The sequence below is a fragment of the Corvus kubaryi genome, unplaced genomic scaffold (assembly GCF_017639235.1).
Source record: "Corvus kubaryi isolate FWS band 111438036 unplaced genomic scaffold, C.kubaryi_AGA036_p1.0 split3-37173, whole genome shotgun sequence".
Lineage (NCBI taxonomy): Eukaryota > Metazoa > Chordata > Aves > Passeriformes > Corvidae > Corvus > Corvus kubaryi.
The window spans coordinates 156,182-177,668 of NW_024582085.1; the positions used below are offsets into that span (position 1 = coordinate 156,182).

The 21,487-nt window shown below is 47.6% G+C and overlaps 3 protein-coding genes across 8 annotated transcripts in view; all 3 read left to right on the top strand.

Annotated features, from left to right (window-relative positions):
* The first annotated feature begins 4,751 nt into the window (after nucleotides 1–4,751).
* On the top strand, nucleotides 4,752–14,062 carry LOC121658351 (glutathione S-transferase theta-1). Its single transcript, XM_042015206.1, has 6 exons — nucleotides 4,752–4,934; nucleotides 5,038–5,094; nucleotides 8,095–8,182; nucleotides 9,322–9,472; nucleotides 11,654–11,830; nucleotides 12,834–14,062. Exons 1-6 carry the CDS (start codon nucleotides 4,823–4,825, stop codon nucleotides 13,032–13,034), a joined length of 786 nt encoding a protein of 261 aa, XP_041871140.1. The 5' UTR covers nucleotides 4,752–4,822; the 3' UTR covers nucleotides 13,035–14,062.
* Nucleotides 14,063–15,347: 1,285 nt separating this feature from the next.
* LOC121658353 (D-dopachrome decarboxylase) lies at nucleotides 15,348–17,985 on the top strand. Its single transcript, XM_042015208.1, has 3 exons — nucleotides 15,348–15,529; nucleotides 15,664–15,839; nucleotides 16,645–17,985. The coding sequence occupies exons 1-3, from the start codon at nucleotides 15,422–15,424 to the stop codon at nucleotides 16,715–16,717; spliced, it is 357 nt and encodes a 118-aa protein (XP_041871142.1). The 5' UTR covers nucleotides 15,348–15,421; the 3' UTR covers nucleotides 16,718–17,985.
* A 2,691-nt stretch (nucleotides 17,986–20,676) lies between these two features.
* Nucleotides 20,677–21,487, top strand: part of CABIN1 (calcineurin binding protein 1) — a 107,847-nt gene continuing 107,036 nt past the window's right edge. For 5 of the 6 annotated variants that reach the window (XM_042015235.1, XM_042015236.1, XM_042015238.1 and 2 more), the window contains exon 1: nucleotides 20,677–20,812. The gene's annotated coding sequence lies outside the window, so the exon portion shown is untranslated. The remainder of the gene's footprint in view (nucleotides 20,813–21,487) is intronic. The other variant, XM_042015240.1, reaches the window with a different exon arrangement.

The following is a 21,487-nucleotide window of genomic DNA, read 5'->3' on the forward strand; positions in this document are numbered from 1 at the left end:
AGCTGCTTTTCCCTCTTGTCCACTGCAGCATGGGAACTGTAGCCCTGTAGGCTTTTTTTTCATGCTCCAGCACCACTGGATCTGTTTCAGGGCTGAGGTGATTCAGTCTGTGTGGAAACAGGGGCAGCAGAGCTGCTCTCCCATCTCTGTTCTGAGTTTTCCAGGCCAGACCAAAGGTTTCCTGAGGGTATGGCAGAACTGGTGTGTCTGAAACAAGGAAAAATCATTGTAGTAGATGGTTTTCCCTTTGCAAAGTGAAAACAGTCTGCTGGAAGATTTTTGCTCTTTAGGACAGAGACAAGCCAGGACCCAGCCCCCGGTGGGAACCCTGCCAGGGCTCTGGAAACACCTGGCCACTAGATGCTGCTGCGTCACCTGGGAGAGCAAAGGGACACAGTGCCCAGATGCAGGGAGCTGTGCTAGTACCCAAGGAATGCCTCCAGCTTTTGGGAAGGACAGAATCAATAAAGCTCACCCAGAGACTCATGCTACACTCTACAAAGGACATCCTGCACAGTGGAAAAAAACCTGCTTTTCTTGGTCAAGCTGCTGCCAACCACACAGTCCCCTCTCCAAACTACATCAGTGCTCTGTCCCTTTCCCAGAGGGCTTTGTCAGCTCAACAGAAACCATTCTGACTGGGCTGTCAGACTGAGCGGTGTGGTGGCTGGGCTAGCACAGGTAGCAGAGGAAGCTGTGCTGGCCAGCCCTGATGAGCAGAGAGCTTGGTACATGAGCTGAGTAATGTCCCAAACATAGTTAATGCTCCACTGCTCTTCAGTCTCATCAGATCCTCCATAAAGCCAGTGGCTGTATTTGCCAGGTGTTGTAGCTCTGTTTGGATTTGGAAGCAAGTGGACATCGAGTCATCCTCCACACCTGTGCAGCACCCTTCATAACCTCTTGCCTGTGTCCCTTTGTGCCCCTCCTGCTTTTCTGTTCTCCTGTCCCTGTGACCTCCCATTTCCAAGTACAGGCCTCCATGAGGAGGGTTCCAGTGTGCAGAATTGTTTTTCTCCCCTCCTTGTTAAGCTGTGGTTGTATCTGGAAGTCTGTCTCTGCTGCTGGTTGCACCATCCACGACGAAAGCTGTGCAGTATGCTGGGTGTAAGATGTCAGTCATCTGAATGCAAGTCAAGTTATTACAGTCCTCAGAAATGGTGAATGTAGCTGCTCAAAGTCTCACACATTCTTTCAGTTGGATCTACTGTTTTTGGGGAATGAGCCAGCTGGCTTTTCTGTTTGTTTCCTGAGTAAACCTGCCCTTTAGTTCAAAAGGCCACATGAACCACGGTTTGCAATGCACATGCCTGCAGGCTGGTCTCTTTACTTTCCATCCTTCCAACCTACAAGAAATCCTCAATGTCAGTGGTGAAAAGGAACATTTGCCCTCAAACTGTCGCTTTCAGTGCTGACGCATACAAAGATATTTGTCTTTTTACCTGATTTTTTATTGGTAAATTTGTTGGAAGGGCCTGTTGCATGCCAGTGAGTAAAGTCAATGACAGCAGCTCTCTTCTGGCCCTAAGAGTGCTTGCATGACTGGTGCCTGAGCAGCAATCCCTGACAACGCCATCCTGCTTCTGTTGCCAGCAGTGCTGAGCCTCAAGAGCTGTTTACATTGTACCACCAACCACTTCCTTCCCTCTAACTGCAGCTTTACCACAGTTACCAGCTGGGCTGCTCTACACACCTGCAATTAAAGAGGTACCTTTGCTGCCTCACTACGGCTGTCCAGCCTCGCTGCGCTCTGCTGTTGGCACCTTTGTACTTTCCCTGACTTTCAACTTTCCCTTTCTTGTAGAGAGCAAACTTCTACCAGAATCATAAATATTTCCCACCCCTTCTGTTCAAGTATAAGCAGAGCAGAGGAATAATCAAAACCAAGAGTCTATTTTGCAGGGTACTAATCTTGACAGATCTCAAAATGGACTTAGGAGCAAAGCCTTTTGTGATACACATTTCCCAGCAGAATCTCCAGATAGGGCTGTTCTGTATGCAAACCATTGCACAAGCCAAGGCACATAAAGTGTCCTTTTAAAACTTTTTTATTTATGATACTTGTAGCACAAGAGCTCTGCATAAGAGTCTTGAGCCAATTTTCTGCTTGTTGGAATGAGGCACAAGTTCCTTAAATGTCACCCATTGTGCACTCCTGCAAGGACAGCTGCCTTCAAAACCAAGCTGCAACTATGTTCAGAGCTGGCTTTTTCGTGCTCCTCCACTGCTGTTTCACAAAGCATAAATACACTTGCCTCACTCCAGCCTGGTCATGGTGGCAAGAAGAGATTTTAAATTGTTTTTCCCATAGTTTCTGCCTGGCGTGTATGCAGTGACCCAGTGGCATTTTGGGCCCTTCTATTCCCACCGGACAAAGCACCTCCCTAGAGTAACTCCTTGGATGGCCACAGAGTTATAAAACAGATAAATCTGCCTTGTTTTTTGCTCTGAATTGTGGAGATAAGGCTGCTCATCCTTGTACTTTGCCTTTTTCTATCCCTCCACCTCCGCATTTTGCTCCTTTGTGTCATTGGATCTTGTCTGGTTCCAGTTCCCAAATTGAAAGCCCTAGGAGCTGCCTACCAAAACCCAACAGATTGTGCAAGAGTTTTGCTTGCTTTGGTACAAGGTCTGTTGACTGTCCACTCCCCTTTCACCCTGAAAATGGAGAGGGGTTACACCTGCACTGTCAGCTTAACCAAACATGTTCGATTCAATTTCCTCAATTCTTGCCAGGGCTATTTGGAAATAAGTGAGAACCTGTGATTTCTGGAATAAAATGAAGCTGTAACAAACAAAATAGGAGGAATGTTTAAAAAAACAGAAAAACATCCTGAGACTTTCTCTAAATTATTAAGAAATAAACTACAAAACTTAATGCATTTTTTCTGTCTTGTTCCTGTTTCCAAAATGCTGACAGAGGATATAAAGGCAGGAAAATAGTCTTTGAGGTGATGGAGTCAAATGAAAATACAGTGCTAGAAACACTAGCCTGGAGCCAGGAATAATCAATCAAATGGCCTATAATACAACCAGATAAAAATACCTCTTTGGTTATGTGGGCTGTGCAGTGCAGTCAGCACACTGGAGAAAAACTTAAGGAAGGAACATTTCCAGGAGGCACATGAAAATATCTTTGAAGTTCAGATAGGACTAATGGATCAACTGAACCATGAATAAAGGAGCAAAGTGAACCCACACTGCTAACATTGCTGCACACTGCTGAGATCAACACTCTTCTCGATATATCAGAGTAGGGACACGGAAGCACTTTGAAGCACAAAGACTTCTCAGACTATTACCTGTGCAGAGCCACTTTCATGCTCCTCTTCTCCACTCCCTTAACATTTAAGATTCCTTTGCACTGAAGGAGTTTGAACTCAAGCACCTGCCACAATACTCTATAAGCTGTGATCTCCAGCATATTGGTGCTGGATGCAGGTGCTCTAGAGGGTGAACTGTGCTGCAGGGGAAGTAAAGGGTGTGCACAGCCTCTCTTCCTGTTCTGGCTGAGAAACTGAAAAATTCTTACAGTGCTCTTCTAAATCTGAAAGTTCTAAACCCCTGGAAGTGTTCCAGTTTGTAATTTATCTAGTCCACAAGCTCCCAGCTCAGTACCCAAGCCTTTTCACAACCCTTTGCACAAGAAAAAGAACAACTGATCCTCCAGTTTCCTCTCCCTGAGATTCCCACGGGTCTTTCCAAAGATTTCTTTGTGACATACAAGCTCTCTGGCACAACACTGATAGCAAGGTGTCAGCGCAGCTGAGGTGGGTTTGATTGGGGGTGACTTTGCCCTGAGTGGCTCAGCTGCTCTGTCTCCCAGAGTCCCTGTACTCAGCCAGCACATCACCTTCCTGAATCACACAGCTGTGAAAGACTGTGGGCTCAGTGCAAGGGCTTGAATTGAGTCTAAACTTCTTTAGTTCGTTCTCCTCCACTTGCATGAAAATCTGAAGTGACAAATACCAGGGAGAGAGGAAAGTCACTTCGAGTGAGTATGCAGATGTAATGCCCACACAGAAGTCCTCCGCACTTCACTGCCATTCAGATGTCACCTTGCAGCACTTGGCAGAGATTATGTGACCAAAGAATTATGTTCTGGACTGAAAACCATACTGAGGTCTGGCGGTGCATAATTAACACTGGCTTAGAGGACATTGTGCAAAGGCTCAGTCTGCAGCATAGCACAACCCTGCAGAACTGTGTTACAAAACTCAGCATTTACCTTGTGAGAGTCATAGTGGGATGCTGTGGGTGAGAGTGGCTCCCGAGTCCCTGCGATTCCAGCCAAGGCTCTGGAGGGGAGTGACAGCCTCCTCTCCCTTACTGCTTAGTTCCAGCCTCTCTTTTGAGGCTGGTCATTGACCGTTACTCGCAGTTTGTCACTACTCACATGTTACCTTCCCTTCCTGAAGGAAAATGAATAGACACGATGGCAGCCAGAGCGGGCCAGAGCCGCCTGACGCCGTGGGAAGGGGAACTCTGTAACACCTGTCCCAACTCCGGCCGCGCCTCCCCGCCCCTGCCTCGGCCGAGGGGGGCTCTCCTGGGGTCCTCCGGCACTCTGCAGTCCGCGCCCCGCAGGAGAGTGGCGTTCCGCGGTTTCCCTACGGCGCAGACCCCGCTCCCTCCGGCCCCCGCCCCGCAGGGCCGCCGCTGCCGCCCCTCGCCCGGCGCGGCCCGGGGGAGGGAGGGGAGGAGGGAGGGACGGAGGGCGCTCCCGCCCGGCGCGGCTCGGCCCCCGCCGGCCCATGCAGGGCGGCTCCGGGCGCTCGGCGGCAGAGCCGCGGGAGTTCCTCGCAGGGCAGGCCGGGTCGGGATGGGGTTGGAGCTGTACCTGGACCTGCTCTCGCAGCCCTGCCGCTCCATCTACATCTTCGCCCGGAGCAACAACATTCCCTTCGAGTTTAAGCACGTGGAGCTGTTCAAAGGTGGGACGGGCGCGGCCGCCGCCGCGCTGCCCTGAGGCGGCGGGGCCGGGGCGGGCGCAGCCCGGCGGGGCGCGGGATCAGCCCCTCTCTTGGCTCTTGGCAGACTCGGTGCTGGGGAAGAAGCCGGCGGCGGGGAGCGGCGCGGAGCAGCCCCGCGCAGGTGAGGGCAGAGCAGGGGACGGGAGGGTCCCCGCGCCGGGCACCGGCCCTGCTCGGCCGAGCCTGTCCCCGCGGCCGGGGAGGGACCGGACGGGCCCTCGGAGCGCTCGGCGCTGTAACGCGATCCCCGGGCGGGGGCCGGGCTGAGCCCGCCGCTGCGGCCCTGGACCTGGCGGGGGTCTGCTCTCACGGCCCCCGGGGGAACCCCTTCGCCTCCCGGCACAGGAGCAGCACCGCGTCCTTCAGTCCGCTGGGAGGGAAGGACGAGCTCTCAGGGTCACCCGACTGATGCTGAATCCCTGCGCTGCCCAGGGGCATTGAACGCCGTGGTTTGACCGTGCGGCTCCCGTTCCCGGAGCAGTCCCGTAGCTCTGTTGCATCTATTTTTGAGGTTCTCCAAGGAATGTTCCTCTAGCCATTTCAAGTAAATTAGTCACAGTGACAGCCGAGGAGTGCTCTGGGAATGCTGTACGTTGCAGAAACACTCAGCTGTTCAGGCTCGTCCAACTGTATGACTATTGCCCAGTTAAATGTTGCGTTTTCCTAGTAAATTGTTACTTTTGTGCCTAAGGCGAAGCATATTACTTGGAAACCCTTGGCTGGGGAGATGATTAGGCAGGTACATGATTGGCAAATAGAGTGGGAATTTTCCCCTTCTATTTGCATAAAATCTTTTCCGCTGCTCTTTTCACCCACCAATAAACCTCCTTCCCTGCACTATGACTTACGCTTAAGATTTCCTCATGTGTGCAGCCTGCCCTGCTTTTTGACTGTGTATACTCTGCTTGTTAAAGTTACACCTCAAAGCCTAGCAATACACACTGTGTGTGTATATAGCTATATATCTCCATCCATCCTTGGGGGTCATCAAGAACTAATTACCCCAGATACAACTGATGTTAAACAGAACCATAACTCAAGCCAGCATCACAGGAATGATAAAGATGGGTCGCCTAATACCACTAAACAAAAAGGCTGGCTCTGCTGGCTGGAAGAGAGGCACAAGCTTAAACTCTGCTAAACTGCAAATACAAATATTAGTCTCTATTTTCATACAATAAACAGTGGATCCTAATGAAGCAGCCTGGAGTTAGTGTTCACACCAAGGCATTTACCAGTTCACAGCTCAGTCACAGAGTCTCAGCACAGGTCTTTTGTGTCTATGTGCAAAGACCCTGTACAAACCAAAGTAAATGATGCCATCCCCGGGCTGTGGTGCACGCTGTCTAACTGACACTGACCTACTGTCCAACCTGCTATAATGACATGTTTGCCCCATCAGGGAACAAATATGCTCAGTATTCCTGCTAGGATTTCTGTATGATGAAAGCTGTCTGAAATCTGATTCAGGCTGCCCTCACCCACTGCTTGCTTCTCATATCCTTTTTTCTTAGTTTCCTGCTGTCCTGGATAATAAACACAGACAGCAGGACAACCAAATAGCTGGGTCTGACAAGGGACTGCTTGTTAGCTGTAAGCATTACTGACTGGCAACTTTCTACTGCATTTTTCCAAAGACCAACTGAACACTACAGATCTCACCAGAGCTGGGTGTGTGATGACCACTGGCCTTTGGAGACCTTCTAAAAGCATAAAACAAAGCACCTTCCCTGAGCAACTCCTTGCATGACAGTAGGTTTACAAATATTTGCCTTGCTGTTTCTGTGATACAATTCATGGGGGTGAGGCATACAGTACTTTGCCCACTGGCTTGATTTTTGGACATTTTTATTTTTAGACTCAATTTTCTCAATTATTACGCTTAACTTGCGCTTTTTGTCAGGCTATTTTTTTTAAGAAGCCCTACCTAGGGCTTCCTGCCTCTCTTGACAGTGTTGCCTGGTTCTGCTGTGCAGATGGAACCTCTTACCCAGCTAAGGTGGAAGCCATCATCACAGCAGGTAGCCAGAGACTTTTCCTAATGAAATGGAAGATGTGGGTTTGAATCCCTTCAAACAGCAGATAAATGTAAACCCTAGTCTCTGATGAAGCTACTTACACTGGAATTTTTAGAAAACCCACTTCTCAAAGAAGAAATAAGGTAGAGGCTAGTCAGCTAGAAAGGAGAACAAGTGGTAATGTATGCTCTGCTTGAATTAACTCATTATATGAAATCGATATAACGGAAAGCAGTCTGTAATTGTAATGCAGCAACCTGCCTTCTCTGACCCCGTCTCAAACCAGCTGCAAATAAACTTTTTTGTCCAGAGACTGGTTTTATTTCCTGGAGACTATTTCCTACTGCACATTTGTCCAGTAATGTAGACACTGCTGCTGCTTCCTCAATGGGTAAAAATAGTTCTTAGAGATGGAGATCACTGTAAGTTAATGATCCTTTTTCTTGTCTTTTTTTGAACAAAGTGATTTTTGTACAAGACCTCCTGCTGGTCATGCTGATTTGATCAGGATTTGCACCTTATTTGTCATGTCTCCTTCTCAGTAGCACTTAAATCAAGCAAAGCAAACAAATTCCTCACAGCTTTTCTTACTCAGGTGTTCCTGGGCTGTTGTGCAATTCCCTGGCATTTAACTGCTGAGTGGCATGTCCTGTGCCAGCAGTGGGAAACTGAAAGCCTGAAAGCCTGATTAGATAGTCAGCTGTTAATTCCTCCAAGGGACTGTGGAGTTTAAATTCTTACAGAATGGTGTCTTCCTCCTGTGTTTTCCTGTTAGAAGTAGGTTGACATGCAGAGCCAGGAGTAGTGCAGTGTCTGAGCTTCCCTGCCCCTAGCGAATGTCCACTCTGTCAGTAAGTTTTGCAAGTATCCTGGTACCTGAGCCAGCAAGAGAACTCCTGTATAGAACTATAAACTGCTCCATGCCATGTGCCCAGCCTGAGCTGACTGCCCTCTGCCATTTCATTACCTTTCGATTGTGAGCTACGACCATATTGGGAAAACCTCACACAGTTCACTGATCATCCAGTTGGCTGCAGGTATTTCATTTATCAGGCACTGGCAGATACACTTCTAACCTCAGACTTGTCTGTTCGTGTTCTTAGGGCCATCAAATAGTGAAGGTGCTGGCAAAGTGAGCCTCTTGAAGAAAGTACCAGCACTGAAGGACGGAGACTTCACCCTTGCAGAATGGTAAGAACTCAGTCCTTAGACTTCCTTGTGTAACAGCAATCTGTGCTGCATTCAGAAGATGTCATTCCTGTGGAATATTTAAGGATCACAGAATATATGAACATGCTGGTTATTTTTAATAGTATAACCTCATTTGATCTCTTTCCACTTTCTGTTTGAATTATCTTTCAGAATGTAAACAACTCAACTGACTTAGCTGCTTCATCTCATCCTGAATGCACTTACCTCAAAATGGGATTATAAACATTTCTGGGAGATGTTGAAAGCTTATAAAAATCCTTTCAACCCTAGGAAAGGAAATCCCTTTTACTCTAGGAAAGAATTCTGTTTATCTGAATTAGTGTCTTGGGGTGACTGTACAATTAGTCATAAAGGCTGAGTGACCATCTACACAGATAAAATTTAGGCTTTACATTAAAAGATTAATATGGAGACTGGTTAATGATGTCATAATACTGAAACAATTGAACTATAGTAGTATTAGGTAAGGGTGTCTGCATTTTCTTCCATTTTGTCAGCACATTTTCTGTGGCATCTTTTTTTTGTAGTAATAGCCTAAGTATTGTTGCAGATGTCTAAGATATTTTTCCCTCTGACTTCTGCCAGTTAGTGAAAGTATAAATATCTGGACAAACACAAAAAAGATTCTGTCGGGTTTCCTTGCTGAGATTTCCACTGACTTCAGTGGAAGCTGCATGCTGGAGACAGACCTGATGAAAAGGCAGCATAACCTATCAGAGAGTTTCATTTAGTACACAAGCACGGAAACAGCACAGGTCTCAGAGAGATGGGTCAGAACAGTCAAGGAGCAAGTGGAATTACCATCACTGATAGATGATCATGGAGGTTTATTGTTTGTTTACCCCAGTACTGTCCAGCAGCATGATGGTGGACGGGAACAGTGCTGTGATTTTCCAGCAGGTTAAAGTTTTCATGGAAGCTAAGGTGACTAAGGGCCACTGATATCAACATGAATTAGATGCCTTTATAAGGTCCCTAGACTCCACTGGAAATCCTGATCTGAATGCTTTTTAGTGGCAGCAGCAAGCTGAGAAGAGGCAGGAAAGGGAGCTTAGGCAAAAGTATTCTGCATCATAATTGCCTGCCCCCTTTCTTGTCTCCTGTTGATGCATGAGCAGCACTGCCATTCTGCTGTATCTGAGTCGAAAGTACAACACTCCCGACCACTGGTACCCGTCAGACATACAAAAACGGGCCCGGGTAGATGAGTACCTCTCCTGGCACCATGCTAACATCCGGGCTAATGCTCCTAAGACCATGTGGATCAAGGTAAGGAGACAATGTAAAAATGTGAGTAAAGTAATGTTTTCCTGTGAGAATACTGAGCATTTTAAAAGCCCCAATTCAGAGACCGTTTGTCATGCTGAAACAACAAACGTGGGCCATTCCTAGCTGAAAGGAGCTGTGGGCGAGGGAGCTGTTCCAAACTGATCAACGTCAGGATTTGGCAAAAGCAGCATTGGCCATTTCAGTTTTTTCCCTTAAAGAAGGTCTGGTACAGAAGATCTCAAACCCAACAGACTTCCACTGCCTGGATTTGTGAGCCAATATGTAACAGTATTGCTTCCAAGGGCCTCTCCTCCACTGCACAGCTGTGCAGAGTGTGCACATAGGCAAAGTCTGGCTTTGGTGATCATGTGTTTTATTGCTGGAAGCAGAAAGACTTGCATTCTTCATACAAGTCCCTGCAGCCACATTAGTGTGGAAATCCAGAAGGAGCCTTCTGATTCCAGCACACTTATGTGCTTCTCTGAAATAGGCTCAGGGACAGAGAGGAGAGACACTGAGAGGCAGATTTTCTTTACTCAGTGTAGTCAGGTCAATTAACATTTAGGCAAAATTAACTGATTAACCCTGAGCCAGAAAATCGTTTAGTATTAGATGATATTTTGCTGGACACCTGTTTCCAGCCAACTCACCAGACAGTTAATGCAACTATCCTTAGAGAGACCTAGGTGCAAATATAGTCCTGCAAGGACAACTGTGGTATGGAATTTCAGATGAAATCAGGGTTGCTAGTAAACAGGTAAGAACTTCATTCCTTCATTGTAAAATTTGCCCTTCTTTGTGCCTAACAAAGCGTATCAGGACTCATTCATCTTCTTGAATTTATTGGTATTTGATTTTTTGGCTATAGAGTGCAGAGAAGCAATTCAAATATGAGTCAGATTCTTACAAGAAGCAGTTTCTTCCAGCCCCTGCAGGCTGTCACTGCAGTGCTCCACGGGAAGGAAATCCAGATAATTGCTGCTGATGATGATTAGATAACCCAGATGCAGAAAAGGTCCTCAGAATAACTGTAAATATGGAAACATATAAAGCCACCACGTAAGAGAAGCATACTAGCTAGAAATGGGAGAAGACAGACTGCCCTGAGATAAGGAAAAGGAAGAAGATGCTGTTTCAAGTGATTTTACCCAAAAATCCCGTCATGCATAATTGGAATCACTTAGGAATACAACTGGCCATGAATTTTCTGATGAAATAGATTCCACATGTGTTTGGCCAAAATCCTGGCTTGGATTAAGCAATCCCAACTTGAATTGTTGAATATACTAGCAGTAAGTAGAAATTCAGTCCACTTGCACTGACTGAAATTTGTATCTTTAATTCTGATTTTCTAAATAAACTATACTTCTTTAGCTGTGGAAGGTGAAGGCAGCATGGCTGTGAAACACTGCAGGCTCCAGTGGTGCATACACCTCTGTCACTGGTGAAAAATGTTGTGGAAAGGCAACTACCCCCAGTGCCAGCAAGTTTGTGTAGACACAAGGACTGCAGTTATGTGATTGCTCTGGAAAAATTTCTAGTGGTTTAAAGAATGATGCCTGGCAGGCCACAGAAAGGGTCATGTAAAAATGGTGTTGGCCACTGCCAGCCTTGCTGGCTGCTGTCACACAGAGGAAGCCATTTCTGTCTCTCCAGCCAGTGTTGATGCGTTCTAGTCCTTCCGGTGCTCCTGCCACAGCCACCACCATTCCCTCCTCTCCATCACTCTGTGGGACAGGTAGCTGCCTTCAGCACCCAGTTCCACAGCAGGGTGGCTGGCAGGGGTGGCTGGTGGGCAGCTGCTGGTGAAACAGAGCATGTAGCAGGGGTGACTGTGGCAGAGATTTGTCTTCCCTGGAGCTGTTGCCCATTTTTCTTTTGTATCCCAACAGGGTGGAGTGGGAGGGCACAGCTGCCAGGCACAAAATAAGATGAGGATCCTTGATTTTGTTCCACATATTGCTGCTGATTAGCTGGAGGCCACTACTGTGGCAGGTCAGCTGCTTAGGACTGCTCGTGTGCTCTCTGTCCAGGAGCTCCTTGGAGCTGCTGCAGTCCATGAAGCTGTGCCATCCCCTTGTGCAGCTTTATTGCAGGTCACTGACAATCATGGGGTATAACTTAAGTTACGACTACCAGAGAAGATGGCCATCTGTTCTGTTATGTCCCTTCTCTCCTCAGGTGTTGATTCCCCTCTTCACAGGGCAGCCACTGCCTTCTGAGAAGCTCCAGGAGGTTATGGAGGGGCTGTCCACTTCCCTGAAGCAATTTGAGGAGAGGTTTCTGCAGGACAAAGCTTTTATCATTGGGAATGAGATCTCCCTGGCAGATCTTGTGGCCATTGTGGAACTGATGCAAGTGAGTGCTGGAGCATGCTAAGGAATGTCAGCACAAGGGAAAACAGATGCTGCTGGGCAGGGAGGGTGCAGCATGTGGTGACACTTCACTAGAAGGAGAAGTGAGAGCATATCTCAGCAGAACTGGCCTAAGACAATGAGGAGAGTGGGAGTGGGTTCAGAACAGCAGTGAAAATCAAAAAAAAAGCTAGCTGCAACAGATCTCTTTTGTTTCTCATCTCTAGCAATACCTCTTCTTCATTTTTTATAATGACTTTTATTTTTAACCTCCAGAGAAGGAGGTAGTATATGTAAGTGAGAAGCAATAGCAGACAGGTCTGATGAAATGAGAAAACCGTATAGGAATATTTCTATCATTCAAGAATATGGTACTTGCCCATGCCGTGTCTGGAAGATGAAAGAATTTATCTCAGACAAAGGTAATCAAATTAAGTCTGTGACAAACTGATTGTTCTCTGCCAGCCCACCAGGGCCTGGATCCTGCAGCCCAGCAGTGATTTCTTTCTCCCGGTTCAGTGTCCAAGGGACTGAAAAACAGCAGTTCTGCTTCTCTACATTGTGTTCCAGAGAGTGGCACAGGCAGAAAGTAGAAGGGGGTAGATTATGTCAGTTAGGACACTGGTTCAGTTAAACACTTAACATTTTGTGCTGGGTGTTGCTGTGTAATGCAGCACTCTGTACTGCACACTGGGCAGTGGTCCCTGGAACTGCCAGCCCACCACATCTTCAGTGTTGTGGCTGAAAATCACTCACTGAACGTGGTCATCTATGCTGCACTTCATAGCTATTCCAGGAATTGACTTGTAAATGCTCTTTAAAATACAGGTTAGCTTTTGTGTCCCCCAGATAGGTACACCTGACCAGAGGAGATTTCCCTCCTTCCTACTGCTCCTGTATGAGCACTTCCTCTTTACCTGTACCTGCAAGTACACTTTTAGTGCCTGTTGTCTCAGTTAAGAAGTGACTGCCCCAAGCCTCACTGTTGCTCTCTTCCCTTTCTGCAGCCTGTTGGAGTTGGTTGTGACATCTTTGAAGACAGACCCAGGCTGAGGGAGTGGCGCAGGCGGGTGGAGGATGCGGTGGGGAAAGAGCTTTTTTTCCAAGCCCATGAGATGATCCTCAATATCAAAGAACTGAGCAATATTCAAATCGATCCACAGCTGAAAGAGCAACTGGCACCTGTGTTGATGAAGATGTTGAAATGAATTAACCTATTTTAGCATTTTTCCTGCCTTTTTTTTCCTTTTTAACTTCTCTGACATCCATTTCTACATGTAACTGGAAAGAGCACTGTAATTCTAACACAGAAATTGCAGAATGTTTCCCCCCTGGCCAGGTCTTTCTTGTATCCTTGGGGGTGGAAGCTGGGGAAAGTTTAAGACCTAAAACATTAAATTTATACAGAAGGCTGAGGCCCTACAGGTCACTTAACGTGCATCTGGATTTTATTTCAGTGTCAGTCTTCTCAGAGATGGTAGAGACAAGAACAGTATTGCCTGACAGAATTCAAGCCAGCCTATAAACTGGGAACATTAAAGAACTGAATAGGATGAGGGTCATAGTTTTCATGAGATTTTAACATTTGTACTGCAAAGTGTGTCTGATTCTCATCTTCCCAGCATGTGTCTGCACAGATGAGCACAAAACTACTTCACAGAAGTGAAAAAAAGAAATTTTAAAAGTTTCTTATTGTTGAGACATCCTGCTTGGCTGTCCATGTACATTCCACACTTCCATTTGCCTTGAAGTTCCTTTGAGAAATTTCTTTGTATTCATCTACAACTGTGAATCTTTATAATTCTTCGGTTTAACCACTGCTTTTGATTTCTGAAACCCTGGGTTCTGTTGGTGCTCTGACTACCAGTACATGTGTGGCAGCAGCTGTTCTTGGAGATTTGTGCTGCTGGTGGTCACAGCCTTGGAATAATTGCCTACCGAAATACTGTGCTGATATTATATAGGAAGTACCCTGAAAGAATACATTCACAGTGTTTTCTTGAAAGAGAATATAACAGCACACAAATTGGGGTTTTTTCTATGGTAATACTGTAATAGCAATCCACATTTCTCCTAGAAAATGCAGGGAGGGAATAAATGCAGACATACTCTTCTGAGACTGTTTTGGATGGAAGTTCACCAAGTAAGTCAGCCTGCACAGCTGAAGTAATAGGAGAGATTTTGTGGCATTGAGCAACACATGCATCACAATAAAAGGGCAAAGAGTTGTTTTGGAGCTTTTGGGCTCTTCTCTTGGCTGTTTGTTTCTGCACAGTTATAGCTCAAATAGAAAATCCTTTTGTATTGCAGCACAATTTATGAGGTAAAACTGAGCAAATCCAACCATTTCCAGTTTTTTCAGTTGAAAATAACAAATTGTACAAGATGCAGAAACTGGCAGAATATATCTGTATATTTCCATTCATGAGTAGTTGTTGCCCTTACCCTAAAATCCTTGCCAAAAAACTCTTCATGTAAAGACTAAAACAAAATGAGTAATGGAATTCAGGAATTGCTTCTCTCACTAATCAAATAACTGCCTTCCCCCCCCCGTTACTACCAGGTCTTGGGTAGTGACAATTTTTGCTGGCAAGTTCTAAAAAAACCTGTTGTTTTCTTACAGTGTTTTTCACCAAGGTTTCAGTTCTAGATACTACTCTATCCTAGAAATCTTTCCCCAGCCTTATTCCTGGCTGGTTTTTGCACATGACTCTTTGTGCCACTATTGTCTTCATTGGCAGCAGTGAAGGCCAAGCAATTCCCTAAGCAAAGAAATGAGCAATTTCATCAGTTTTCATTAGCATTGTCTAAACTGTAGAAAACCAAGGTGTCACATTACACAAGGCAAATTTTCCTAACAGTTTTGTGGCTTAAATGATGACCTTTTAATCTAGCTGGTTCATAACCCTTTGCTGTAAATGAGATCATGGAACCTCACTAGACAGTAACTCAGCTTCTGAGAAGCCTCTGATCTCTAGTTTAGACACCTCTGATCTGTAGATTACACCTTCCCTATGAGCCAGCCTGCCAGGATCACTTTCATCAACTTGGGAGCTCAAAGTCCTGATTGCTCAAAGTCCTTGTAATTAATACACATTGGATAAAGCGGTAAACCTCTCTGGTTGCTTTTTAATACCTTGTAGTGTTGGTTGTTCTGAGAAAGTACTGCACTTCCATTCTCAACCCTCCCTGTACAGAGGTGTCTGTTGTAGTGACCTGAAATGTTTTTCCATTGGCCCTAAGGGCCATCACAAAACTCATTTCACCCATCCGTTAGTGAAAGAGTTTTGGTCTCACAGCCTCTAATGCATATCCCAGCAATGCCCATGGTGAATCCCAAAGACCCGGCAGCCAGCTGGTGCAGCTGTGGCGAAGCAGAGTAAGCCGCGACCCGCGCCTGGCCTTGGCACGGGGCGAAGGGCACTCACTACCAGGGCAGGACGCGCACCGCGCTGCTGCGGGCGGTCCAGGGCGCTGAGCCCGACCCGGCCGGGGCTCCGCTGCCTGGGCGGCTCCGGGGGCGGGGCGGGGGCCGGGCCGGGTCGGACCTCGGGGCGGCGGCAGAGGCGGCGCTGGGCCGGGGAGCCGGAGCGTGATGCCGTTCGTGGAGCTGGACACCAGCCTGCCGGCCGAGCGGCTACCGCCGGGGCTGGCCCAAACCCTGTGCACCGCCGCCGCGGACATCCTGGGCAAACCGGCGGAGGTGAGCGGGGCCGGGGGCGGTGAGGCCGGAGCAGCGGTGCTGGAGGCCGCGGGGCCGGGGCGGCGGGTTGGAGGAGGCTAGGCCGAGGCAGCGGGGCTGGAGGCGGTCGGGGCTGACGGTGGCTGTCCCGGCAGCGAGTGAACGTGACGGTGCGGAGCGGGCTGCCCATGGTGCTGTCGGGCTCGGCCGAGCCCTGCGCCCAGCTGGTCGTCTCATCCATCGGCGTGGTGGGCACGGCGGAGCAGAACCAGCGGCACAGCGCCCGCTTCTTCGACGTCCTGACGGCGCAGCTGGGCCTCGGCCCCGAGCGGTGAGTGCGGCTCGGCGGGGGCTCAGCCCGGGGGGCACCGTGCTCACCCCAAGGGCAGGAAGAGCGTCCTCCCATCGGTCCTACAGGTTTGTGTGGTCCATGGATATGGAACACGACAAACAAATACCAAGGGGATGTTCAGAATAGTGAGGATAGTGGCAGTTCCCATGTCCTCCAGGAGGTTAAGCTGTAATGCAGATCCAAGACTAGATTGAAAACACTTAAGTGCTCTTGGATGCTGAATCCCAGACATGTGGTTTGGAGCCAGATAAAACCATAGACTGGTATGCAGTTGTTGAACAGTCTAGGCATTACTGTTCTCTAAAGATAGTAGTTCCAGCTGGTGAAACTAGTGCAAAACCCCACTGGAATTGGTAGACCTTCACAGGGTCTATGACCTTCACAGGCCAAATGTTGCAACAAGGCTGTTCCTGAAAGTCAGCCATGTCCATCTCTGCTCATCTTACCCATCTCCCCAAAGGAGAGTGATAATAATATTTCCCTGCCTCTTGGATGCTGTCAGGATAACTCCCTGACAAGATTATGCACTACATGGGTCTTTCTAAAATGGACAAGTACCTCATTTAAAGTGTTGAAATTCAGACTGTTTGTGTGAGTGAAGTCTGGCACCTGTTTTTACCCTGCCCATACACAGTTTATGTTTGCTTCTGTTAAATTAACACCTTGAAGTGTAAGACAGTGAGACCCTAGTGCAGATTTTCTACTGTGTTGCAAATTGGGCAGGAATAATGTTTAATTGTAAATTAATGTTTCCTGTGCACGTTTTTGCTCTTATGCCCAAAAGGATTGTCATCCGCTTTTACCCACTGGAGCCCTGGCAGATTGGCAAGAACAGGACAGTCATGACATTCCTGTGATCCTTTGAGCGGCTGACTGGAACAAAGCAATGATGAAGACAACGCAGAGATGACCAGCTCTATCTATCTACTTGCTTCCTCTTGTGATCAAATCTGTGTAGCTCTACACCTTCAATGAATGATTTACTTTTGTCTTTGCATCCTGTACACACAAGGCTGAAGAGTGAGGCAATCAGCTGTACTGATTTTACTGAATATAGTTCAAAGTCTTTGTCTCAGGCCCAGGCCTAGATAAAGCTGCTTGTACCAGTAAAAAGTTTAATTCTAGAACACTTGGCTTTACTGAGGACCAGAGAGGTTCTGAGGTTTATCCAGTTTTTCTCATCGTTTGTAAGGCAGAAAAAAATCCTTTTTTCTGTTTCTTTGTGGCAGCAGAAGGGTCCCAGGCCAGCAAAGATGACCTGGAAGTCAAATTCTTTTCTTTTTCAGGCTCTTCTGAAAGCCCTTTCTGGAAAGAGAGGGATTATTGGGAGAGAAGTTTAGGCATTGAAGGCTCATGTCAGGTCTTGTGCTCTGTGCTCTGCCATTGCCACCTCCTGTGATTGGTCCTACAAGGTGTTACTTGTTCACAAGATTTTCAGGGCTGAACATCTGTGTGCTGATGGCAGTGTCTGGAGGAGAGAGTCACTTCTGAAGACCTGCACTGTGCCACCAAAAAATATTTTGAAGTTTCTGCTACTGCCAGCTTTAATTCCTGTTACTCACTGTTTGTTCAGAGTCCTTTTCCTCGCTGTTATGGGGAGTTTTGGGATGATACAGCATCTCACTGTGATCTGTGGCTGATGTTTCCAGCTCAGTGTCCCTGCAGAGAAGTGCTTTGGGTTTTTAGGATCCCTCACTTTATAACTGGAATACACACGGCATTTTATTAAAACAAAAGCAGGGTACTTTTTATGTAGAATGTTGTCTCTGCTTTCTGCTAATAATAAAAAGATTTATCAGTTCCCTTTCACTTTGTGATGAGGTCAGGGAGCTCAGCAGAGCTGAGAGCACATCCCTGGGACATGGGGGTCCATGGGAACACAAGGCTGAAGGGGGCTTCTGTGCTCCTTCATCATTCTAAATGGAGTCTAATTTGTTTATGGCTTGAGGTCTCAAGGTTATTGAAAATATTTCTTCTAATTACCATTTAGAGTTGTTTGTTTCCTATACACCAATAATAACTTACATGTTTGCCAGATCTGTAAGGACTATAATACCAAACACAAATTTGTGTATCAGGCTGGGGGGCTACACCTTATCTGGTTAATAAACTGTAGCAGAACTTCTTTTGATAAGTGTCAGTTTATTGGCTCACAGCACTGGGGATTTGTAGGTCTTAGTGCTTAGAGACAGACATCGTGGCTGCCCAGGTCTCCCCACTTTCTCGGGAGGTCTCTTCAATCAAACTTTTTTGAAACTCAGGCAGTGAACAGGTGGGTGAACTGAGTCTGAGAACACTAACTCAGGAGTACTGTGTTGCAGGGAAGGGGGTGGACAGCCCTGGCTTTGCACCAGCTTGAGGTGAATAATCTGAAATGCAGAAAATGATCTCACTTTAATTCTGATCTGCAGATGGTTCATTTCCTGGAAGTCCTTCTGCCTCTTGAAGTAACAAACATAAACCCTTGCCAAAGCCTTTGTTTCCTTTAGAGCAAGTTTGCTCAGCCCTGGGCCCCAGTTCTCCTGGTTTTGGGCCAAGTTGGCCACCCTGGGGACTTCTGCAGGCTCTGTGCTTTCCTCTCGATCTTGGCTGCTCCCATTGTGGGCTTGTGCCTGGGAACAACTTCTCCACTATTGCAGAGTTGAGCAATAAGATTTAAGAAAGTTCATGTTGATCTGAAGAAATGGCCTATTTTTTCTTCACTGAGCTAATGTTAGAGTAGGTTTGACAGTATTTTGGGACTCAAGAAGGATAACCTGCAAAGGGGTTATGCAAGCCCCTGGAACCCACCCTAGTGCATGAACACAGCAACCAACAGAAGCAGAAAACATTTTTCACACATCAGGTAGGAGAAAATCAGATACACCACCCTTAACTATGGCTCAGCAATGACATTATAAAATCCCTTTCTCTTGAATGCTATGTGCAGATTGTCCTTCTTCCATGGGCTGGAGCCTGCCTGACATCTGGAGTTAGTATCTCCCAGCTATGTTTTTTTTAACTGTTGTAACTTCCCAAGCTTGACCTCCTAAGATTAACAAGTATTTCTGCTCCCCAAAGTGGCCTCTGTTGTTTGAGAACGCTGTATAGGCATATGTTCAAATTGAAAGGTAATGCCCTGGTTTTGAACACTGAGTAACCATTTCCTAGCCTCAAACCTTTGAACTTTGGACAATCTTTCTGTGTATTTACAGTGGAGAGGAGCAGTGAGGCCCTGAGGATGCTGCAGGGCACTACTGACAGAAAAGTACTACAGCGTTGTGATAGCTTTTAAGTTACTCTCCAAATGTAACTGTGATGCTGCTGCTCACAGCAACCCTGTACTTGGTGTGTCATGATGGAAGGAAGGGCATTAACACAAATGGGACCCTGGAGATGGTACATTTGAGTTGAAGAGGACTCTATAGTGCTAAGTGGTGATTCAGTGCAGTGCTTGAGCACAAGCTTACCTTTATTAGTGTGATGTGATGTGATGTAGCAACAGGAGGATTTAAACGTGAGGTCCTATCCCACAGTTGGGGCCTTGCCAGTCTGTCTGGCATGTGCTTGGGCTGTCCTGAGGTCTCTGTGGGGCTGCAGGTAGCACACCTGCTCTTTAAGACTCCCTGTTGTATGACTGTCTTACACTTGAATAAAGTTATTTACACAAGGAGCTGTCACAGTGGTGCTTGGCTTCACTTCCTCCATCTTGCAGGGGCACAGAAGTGTGTTCCCATCTCCAGCTAGCTCCATGGCAAGCTTTAGGGAAACCCAGTGGCCTTGGGCTGATTTCCAGCCCCCTGGGCAGGGGATCCACACACATTCATGGTTTTGCCCACACACCCTAAACAAGCCATGACTGAAGCTCCTGGGGCAGAAGAACATCTGACCTTCCTGTCACCTGTTGAGGAGGAACAGTCTTTAGACCTATTAATTTCTGAAGTTGGAATCCATATTTTGCAGATGGGCTGCAAAAAGAGGATGACAGTGCCTTAATTTGTGAAGGAAAGCAGCTCTGCCCAGTGTTGATTGTGCAGGTGTTAGGGTGTTTGAGGGATGAAAAGGCAAGGAACTGCGTTCTGCCCTTGCACCATTTTTCTGTGAGAAATCCCCAGACCTTTTCAATTTGGAAGATCAACCCCACATTTTGGAGCTGGGCTGCTGAAAGATAATGACAGTACCTTTCCTTGGGAAGGAATGCTCGTGATCCCACTGTTGATGGTTCAGACAAGACTGTCCAGAGGTACAGGAAACACCTTTCTGCCCTGACAGCTTTTGAGTGGGATCAGTCCTTACACATATTTATTTTTGGAGGTGGTATCCAGATTTTGGTGGTGGGTCACTTAAAGGGAATGGTGATGCTTTTCCATGTGAAAGAAAACATCTAGACCCAGTTTTTCAGGTGCAGGTAACAGGCAGCTCAGGGGAGGTAAAGGCCAGCATGACTTTTCTGTCCTGCTGCCTTTGGTGTTGGAGTAATCAGAGTCTTAAGCTGCGCCAAGGGAGGTTTAGATTGGATATTGGGAGGAATTTCTCCACAGAAAAGCTGATTAAGACACTAGACCGTGCTGCCTAGGGAGGTGGTGGAGTCACCGTCCCTGGAGGTGTTTAAAGAAAGACTGGACGTGGCACTGGGTGCCCTGGTCTGGCCGATACGGTGCTGTTCGGACCCAGCTCGCACTCGGACCCCAGAGCGCTTTTCCAACCCAACCGATCCCGGGATTCCGTGACCCGCGAGCGCCGTCAGCCCCAGCTCCCGCCCTCCGGCCTCCCAGTGCTCAGCGCTCCCATTGGCCGGCTGGGGAAGGGCGGCTCGGCCAGTGAGGCGCTGCCTTATTGGCGCCGTGGCTCCGGTGGCGGTTGCGGTGGAAACCGCTGGTGCGGTGGCTCCCGGGGGAGCGGCGGGAGCCCGAGGGACCCGCGCCGGGAGCCCCCCGGGAGCAGCGCCGGCATGCCGGGGGCGGCCCCCCGAGGTGAGTGTCCCGTCCGCCCGGCCCCGCGGAGGCGCAGCCGGCGTCTGGGCCCTGTCCGGTGAGGGCAGCGAGAGCCCGGCCTGGGCGGCCTCGCCCGCGCCCCTCCCTCCGCGGAGCCACGGTCGGAGGCGAACGTGGGCTCCCGCCTCCTCCTGGCCCTGTGTGCCGCCCTCCGGGCGAGCGGCGTGAGGGGCGTCCCTGCCGCTCCGTGCAGAGAGGGATAGTGTTTTGGTAAAAACGTCTTGTGCTAAAGTGCGGCAGATCTTTGCAATGTTGAAAAAAAAAAAAAAAAAAAAAAAAAACCCAAAAATCTAGTGTTTTTTTAAACGTGTGTCTGCAGTGTATGGATCCCAAGTGTAGCAGGAGCAACAAACGCTGGGAAAGCCCAAGTCACTTCGTTTGTTTCTTACTTAGAAGTTGAGAACACGAGCTCTGGGAGCAAGAGCTAACATTGAAAATATTTACTTAAATTTTAAACTACTAAGGTAAAAGGAGAGAAGATTTTGAAGGCAAAAGGCTTCTTGCCTTTCAGGATCTGCACAGCTGTTATAGCCACAGATGTATAGCTGAGACACTTGTATCTGAAAAAATTCAAAGTGGTTTGTAATACTTAGTACAAAAGAGTAATTATTTTTTTGCCTACTTATTTGATGTAGCTGTGTTCCTCTGGAAGTG

Excerpts from the sequence above, each read along its gene's own strand:
- LOC121658351 (XM_042015206.1), top strand. The coding sequence starts at position 4,823 with ATGGGGTTGGAGCTGTACCTGGACCTGCTCTCGCAGCCCTGCCGCTCC. Across the intron at positions 4,935-5,037 it reads GCACGTGGAGCTGTTCAAAG|ACTCGGTGCTGGGGAAGAAG; the intron begins GTGGGACGGGCG and ends GGCTCTTGGCAG. Across the intron at positions 9,473-11,653 it reads CTAAGACCATGTGGATCAAG|GTGTTGATTCCCCTCTTCAC; the intron begins GTAAGGAGACAA and ends TTCTCTCCTCAG.
- LOC121658353 (XM_042015208.1), top strand. The coding sequence starts at position 15,422 with ATGCCGTTCGTGGAGCTGGACACCAGCCTGCCGGCCGAGCGGCTACCG. Across the intron at positions 15,530-15,663 it reads TCCTGGGCAAACCGGCGGAG|CGAGTGAACGTGACGGTGCG; the intron begins GTGAGCGGGGCC and ends CTGTCCCGGCAG. Across the intron at positions 15,840-16,644 it reads CTGGGCCTCGGCCCCGAGCG|GATTGTCATCCGCTTTTACC; the intron begins GTGAGTGCGGCT and ends TATGCCCAAAAG.